The 6,386-nt window shown below is 33.4% G+C and overlaps 1 protein-coding gene across 1 annotated transcript; it reads right to left on the minus strand.

Moving 5' to 3' along the window:
* Positions 1-3,425: 3,425 nt before the first annotated feature.
* Positions 3,426-4,639, minus strand: LOC132618080 (probable transcriptional regulator RABBIT EARS). The gene is made up of 2 exons (XM_060333137.1): positions 4,408-4,639; positions 3,426-3,724 (listed from the first exon to the last, which is right to left on the minus strand). Exons 1-2 carry the CDS (start codon positions 4,637-4,639, stop codon positions 3,426-3,428), a joined length of 531 nt encoding a protein of 176 aa, XP_060189120.1.
* Between the last annotated feature and the right edge of the window lie 1,747 nt (positions 4,640-6,386).

Consider the following 6,386-nt stretch of genomic DNA (forward strand, 5'->3'; position numbering starts at 1 on the left):
TTCATATTGTTGGTGTAAGTTGATTACTTGAATATTATTGAAACTCTTGAAGAGTTCTCAAAAGCAATTTATTATCTGTTGAAAGAAGGTGAAATGAGAAACTTGCAGAATTTTTTGGTCCTGAAGTGCCATATTTTTATGCAATTGATGCATTTATATATTTTGCTATGACTATGAGGGATTATAGTCGTACGATGTTGTTCTACATGACAGTAAAATTATATATAGATAACATTTGTTTATAAAGCAAGTCAGGAATGCACTTGGAGTGATTTCAATAACATTACATACCAATGCAACTCTATCCAAAGACTGAAGATGTAGCAGCATACATAGCCCAACTAAAAAGAGGATTCATAAAAGCACAAGGAATGTTTCACAAGATTGAGATGTGAAGATTCAAGTTTTTGGATTGAAGTTTTCATCAGGGGGAGTTAATAAGTGTTGTACTCTTTTTCCCTTTCAAGGTTTTTGTCCCACTGGGTTTTTCCTTGTAAGGTTTTTAATGAGGCAACGGCATATTATTAAAAATGTGTACTCTTTTTCCTTCACTAGAACTTTTCCCACTGGGTTTTTTTTAGTAAGGTTTTAACGAGACACATTATCTATCAAATAGACATCCAAGGGGGAGTATTATAAATATTATTTATTATTATGGATGTCTATCTTTAGGAGAAATATTAGGGTTAGTGATTTTGGGATCAAGAGCCCGTTTGGATTGGCTTATAAGTTGCTTATAAGTTGTTTTCAGCTTTTTTGAGTGTTTGGCTGGCCAGCTTAAAATCATTTTGTGCATAAAATAAGTCTAAAAAAATAATTAGGCCCGTTTGACTTAGCTTAGCTAAAACAGCTTATAAGTTGAAAACAACTTATAAGCCAAAAAAAATAAGTTAGTCTACCTCAACTTATTTTTTTTTTTGGCTTATAAGCTGTTTCCAGCTTATAAGCTGCTTATTTTAAGCCCATTCAAACAGGCTCCAAGTCACTTTTACCCTATAAATATAGAAGTTTTCCTTCATTGTAAATCAATCCCTAACAAGAGAAATAAATATATCTCTTCTCTTCTCTCTTGTACAATATTATTCTTGCTTGCTTTATTATTTTATAATAGCATCGATATATTTACGAGGATTGTTGTTTTTTGAATATTTCATTAGGGAGGCTTTTAAACTTTGATTTTTATAGGTTATCACCGGTGTTGTGTTTTAAAGTTTAATTGTGTACATTGGAACAAAGTTAATTCAATTTTTTTTTAAAATTCGTTGCTTTGTAATAAAAAGAAAAAAAAAGACGTTCTGGTTGATCTAATTATGAACTATTTCATAGTTTTCTTAAAACAAAAATCAAAAGAAGTTGAAGGAAAATAGATACCATGCTACAAAGTGAAAAATAAAGTAGAGAAAAAAAAAAAAACATAAACGGGGCAGGGAAAAAAACACATAAACAGGGCGGGTCAAAATCTTAACAGGTCACGGCTTGCCCTGCCCTGCCTACCCTGCCCCGCCCTAACTCCTTGTTGAAAGTTTTGATTCCGAAATTGTTCTAAGGTATAACTTAACTTCTGGTCAAGTCAAGTCCGTGTGGCTTTCTGGTCAAGTCAAGTTGTCGGACCAGAGACAAATAAATTACTATAGCTATAGGTTATAAATACGAACATTATTAGTTGTCTGTGTCACTGCACGCCAAATGGAACATTTCGTTTTCTATGTTAAATAACAGTCCGACCAAGTCAAGGCAAATAAGTAAGGTGGCATTTATATACCGTATTTTTGTTCAATTAGGGTTCCCACTTCCCAGTGTTGAGGTGATTGTAAAGTACTCCCTGATTGACACTTTTCACTTTTCGAGAGTCACACTTTCTAATTTTGACCGTTTGTTAGGACATAGAATCTTTAAATTTTTCAAAAGAAGATTTACATATTTGGAAACTACTATAAGTCACCATAATTAATAATTTAAAATATTTAAAAGACATATGAAAAAAGTACGGTCAAAGAACAACTCGTCTGACTCTCTAAAAGCAAAAAGTGTCAATCTTTTTAGGACGGAGGAAGTACTATTTACTGATAGAAGACGGGCGAACCTTAATATTCATGTAGGATGTTTCAAATTTTGCACCAACGCGTACGTAAGAAGAATATTATCTAAACTAAATTGGCCTGCAGAAGTGCAACCTATACAAAAAAAAAAAATGTCACGCTCCTAATTCGCTAATTATATATCTTCATAATAGTTAGGCAGGGAGAATCTATGTAATGTAATGACTTAGGTTGAACTGTTAAGTTATTGTTCATTTTGATTCGATCTTTTTGAGCACTTCAAGGCTTTTGGGTCTGTTTATTCCCTCAAGTTTTAAACCAAAATGGTGCCCATCCGTTGAATCATGAACTTGCACTTATATGGCTTAATTTCCCCACCCATTACAACGTGAGATTAGTCGAAGACAAGTTTCACAGCAAACCCCCATAGTTTTGAGTTCAACCATTCACCCGTATTAGGGATTCACCGTTTTTGCTTAAATTTATCCCATCGTCGTACTAGGAGAGGCACCGACTCTAATATACATCATTTGTAACGACCTAGAGCGAGTCAAGGTAACTTAATTTGGGCCACCTAATGGCTTTTGGGCCTCACGATTTTGTCCCCATTGGCTTTAACATAAAAGGCAGCTCAACACTTAAATATTGAATTCACCACGTCTATCTTTTCCATGCCACTCCAATGCGGTATTTATCTATAATGGCACAGAAGATCTCCTTTCGAGTTCAACTACCAGCAATACATCACAATTGTTGAAGACATAATTAGGTATATGAGGGGGCTGAACTAATGCGGAACATGTCGCTATCTATGCCATGTATACATGCATGTAGACTAAAGCAAAGAAAAATATTCAAGACATGTACTCTCATGATCCGATCCCATGTTCCTCTTAAATTTACTGCTAGACTGAGAACATAATAGTAGCTAATCATCATATATATGTCGATTTCATGAAAAGTTGTTCACTTAAATCAAATAACACTTGGCTGGTCGCATAATACGTCAAGGAACTGGCATTAGTATCAAAAGGTGAAAAATAAAAAAATAAGGAGCTAGTAGAAATAGCAACCAGATATACACAACTCATACAGTATTAACTAACACAGATTAATGAAACAGGGTCAATATTATTGAAGAAATAAAACATATACACACTATATAACATAAAATTACTTACCAGTATACATGAATCAGCTTTATGTGTGTATAGTGTTATAATGCAAAAAAGCACCATAAAGATATGAAAATGACACTAATGCTTTTGCTCAAGAAGTTACTAAGACACTCAGCTCAGCTGTACAATAAGTCCTTTGTAAATCTATATACTAATTAGGCATGATACATGACGATCTCATAGAGATGAAATTTCAATGAATTGTCATTTACCGAGGATAATGGCCCAGTCGAAGCTCCAAATCCAAATCATCTTCTTGACTCTTCTTTTCCATAGTTTCTATTACATGTGCAGCTTCACCAAATTGCAAGCTTAAGTTCATGCCCCAATCCTCTCCAATTAAATTCAAGCATTGCCTATTGTGATGATCAATACGAGAGCTGCTTCTATTATGATTCAAGCAGAACTCTCCATTTGTAGAGGTAGAGGTAGATGCAGATGACGGAAAATATGGAACATAACTTGATTGTGCCTCTGCCACATTATTGTAACATCTAAGATTAGAACCTGCAGAGGCGAACCTATAGTGTTAGAAGGTAGATTATTTGATTGAACTCATCATTTTTTACTTGGATGACCACATATAGAACACAGGGGAGAATGCAACTTACAAACCATAGGTTTTTTCAGAAACATAAATATACAAGCGAAAAATTTGTGTGTAAGAGAGAGATCAGCGCCCATGATACTGTATAATTTAATACTTATAGGCATACGCAACTTACGAACAACAAGTTCAACTGAACCAATAATTTCAACAACACAAATATACAAGTAAAAAATTACAAAAATTTCAACAAATACTTAATGCTGAACCATAATTTCAAAAGTACAATGTGTTAAAAACTTTTTAAGGATATACAGCAACTTTATCGGAAACAGTCTCTCTAACTTCACAACGTAGGGGTAAGGTTGCGTAATACCACCCTCCCCCACTTGTGAGATCACACTAGTTATGTTGTTGTTGTTATAAAATTGTAAGCAGCAGTGGAGCCACAAAGATTGAAAGAAGGTCAGTTGAACACCCTTCATAAAAAATATAATTATACTACTTATTGTATGTGTATGAGAAAAAAAACCCTAATACTATATAAATTGAAAACTTACTAAATTCAATTTCGAATACATATTTTCCAAAGAATAATTCAGAACATGAAACTTATTAAACTTAAACTTTAGATCCGACTCACCTGATAAGCTGTTCTGGATATCAGGCTTATTACTGGAGCTGAGCAAAGTGTGAGTAGTACTCGGTTTTTTCTTGCTGGCTTTGTCTTTTCGATGAATATTCATATGACCACCTAAAGCTTGAGCTGTGTTGAAACCTTGTTTGCAAAAAACACACTCATAAAATCTGCCAACACCTCCCATGTAGTGCTCTTGTTCTTGTTGGACAACATCTTGATCGTTTGAGGAGTTCATCTATGAAGCCAATTTCCTAGTCAAAAGAAATTAAAATTATATAGAACGAGGAGATTAAAATTTTTGAAAAGAAATTTTGTAAGACTCCCATTAATTCAAGATCAAGCTTATATGTAGCTAATATTGTTTGATCTGATATTGAAGCTAGATATTTGGGAGATAGGAAAATTAAGGGCTTAAACCATTTTGAAACTTAAACTCTCTTGAAATTAAAAATATGGAGAGAAGTCAGACTCTAGTCTGTAATTCCACGCCGGCTATTTAGTTTAAAAAAATGCTCACTCTATCGGTACACATATAATAATAGTATCTAAAGTGAGATTATTAATCTTTTGTTCTACTTTTCACACATTAGGTTTGTCTACAAACTAAAGAGATTTTCCTGAACTTCTTGTTTTATTTACTGTCCGTTTTATATGACAGTTTTTACTCATTTTATAGGGATTGATATATATTTATATATTTGAAAACTTTGTACCATAAATTTCCTATTTTTCGTTAGATTTCTAATGGCCACACTTAATTTTATACTATGTTTTATTTATATAATTCATGTACCAAAGTCGTTATTTTTGTAAATTTTGTGTCTAGTCAAAGATTGCCGTCAAATATGAAAGGGAGGAAGTATTTGCTTGTATGGATATTCTCCAGAAATGTTAAGATTTATTCGAGTGTTATAGTTACTAAATTAATTGCTCAGTGTCATACTAGTTCCTTATTGTATTATTGATAAGAGTTACTTGTTTAACTTGTTTGAGGGATTGCAGTTTTAATTTTTGAACTGCTACTTAATGTTGATATTATTTCTTATTGTATTTCAGCATTTTATTAATCGTTAATATTTTGAATGAGGGACTTTAGAACCCCGTTCAAAAGGGGTGTCAAAACAAAACAAACAAATGTTCCAACGACTTGACTTAGGCTAGCTCTTCATCAATTTCCACTGATCTCCTCATCTCCATCCTAGTAATTAAATCCCCCTAACATTATGCAAACTTGGAAATCTAAGGGGATTAATTTTTACACAATGAGAGTATAAATAAGTTTTTGCGCTAATTGTTAGGTTACTTAAAAGATAATGATAAGTTAACCGTCCATAATTAGTATAAGGCTGAAGTGATGAAAACACCCCTAAACTTGTCACGAATTATTACTTTAGTTCCCAAACTATTGCCACACTTAAAAACACCCCTAATATTGGCAAACTGAATTTAAATTCACCCCATGTTGCCACATGGTACAACAAGAACATGCCAAGTGGACAGCCTGTGGATTCACGTCGCTGAGGTGTCCTAACACGGGGTGAATTTAAATTGAGTTAGCCAAGATTAGGGGTGTTTTTAAGAAGGTCAATAGTTTAGGGGCTAAAGTACAAAAACGTGCCAAGTTTAGGGGTGTTTTCACCATTTCAGCCTTAGTATAATTAATACATGGAAAATAAGGTAGCTTATTTGTTAGTTGTTGCAACAAGTTATACACAAATATTCATTTTTTTTTTGTAACATTATCGATGCATATAAATTAAATCGTAATTTAAGTTCTTGGAAGAGACAGGAAGCTTCCTCCATGACCAGGACTCCAGGAGATTGTATATAAAACAATGACTCGATCAATGTTGCAGTTTTGTAGGTTCTTTTTGTCTGTTCATAAGCATTGAAGTGTTTTCGTTTTCCTTTATATTAGGTTATACAAATACACATCCTATATATGGCGTCATTACCAGTTGCAATCACTGTACAATCACAGC

This window comes from Lycium barbarum, chromosome 1 (genome assembly GCF_019175385.1).
Source record: "Lycium barbarum isolate Lr01 chromosome 1, ASM1917538v2, whole genome shotgun sequence".
Taxonomy (NCBI): Eukaryota; Viridiplantae; Streptophyta; class Magnoliopsida; order Solanales; family Solanaceae; genus Lycium; species Lycium barbarum.

Excerpts from the sequence above, each read along its gene's own strand:
- LOC132618080 (XM_060333137.1), bottom strand. The coding sequence starts at position 4,639 with ATGAACTCCTCAAACGATCAAGATGTTGTCCAACAAGAACAAGAGCAC. Across the intron at positions 3,725-4,407 it reads TATCCAGAACAGCTTATCAG|GTTCTAATCTTAGATGTTAC; the intron begins GTGAGTCGGATC and ends TCGCCTCTGCAG.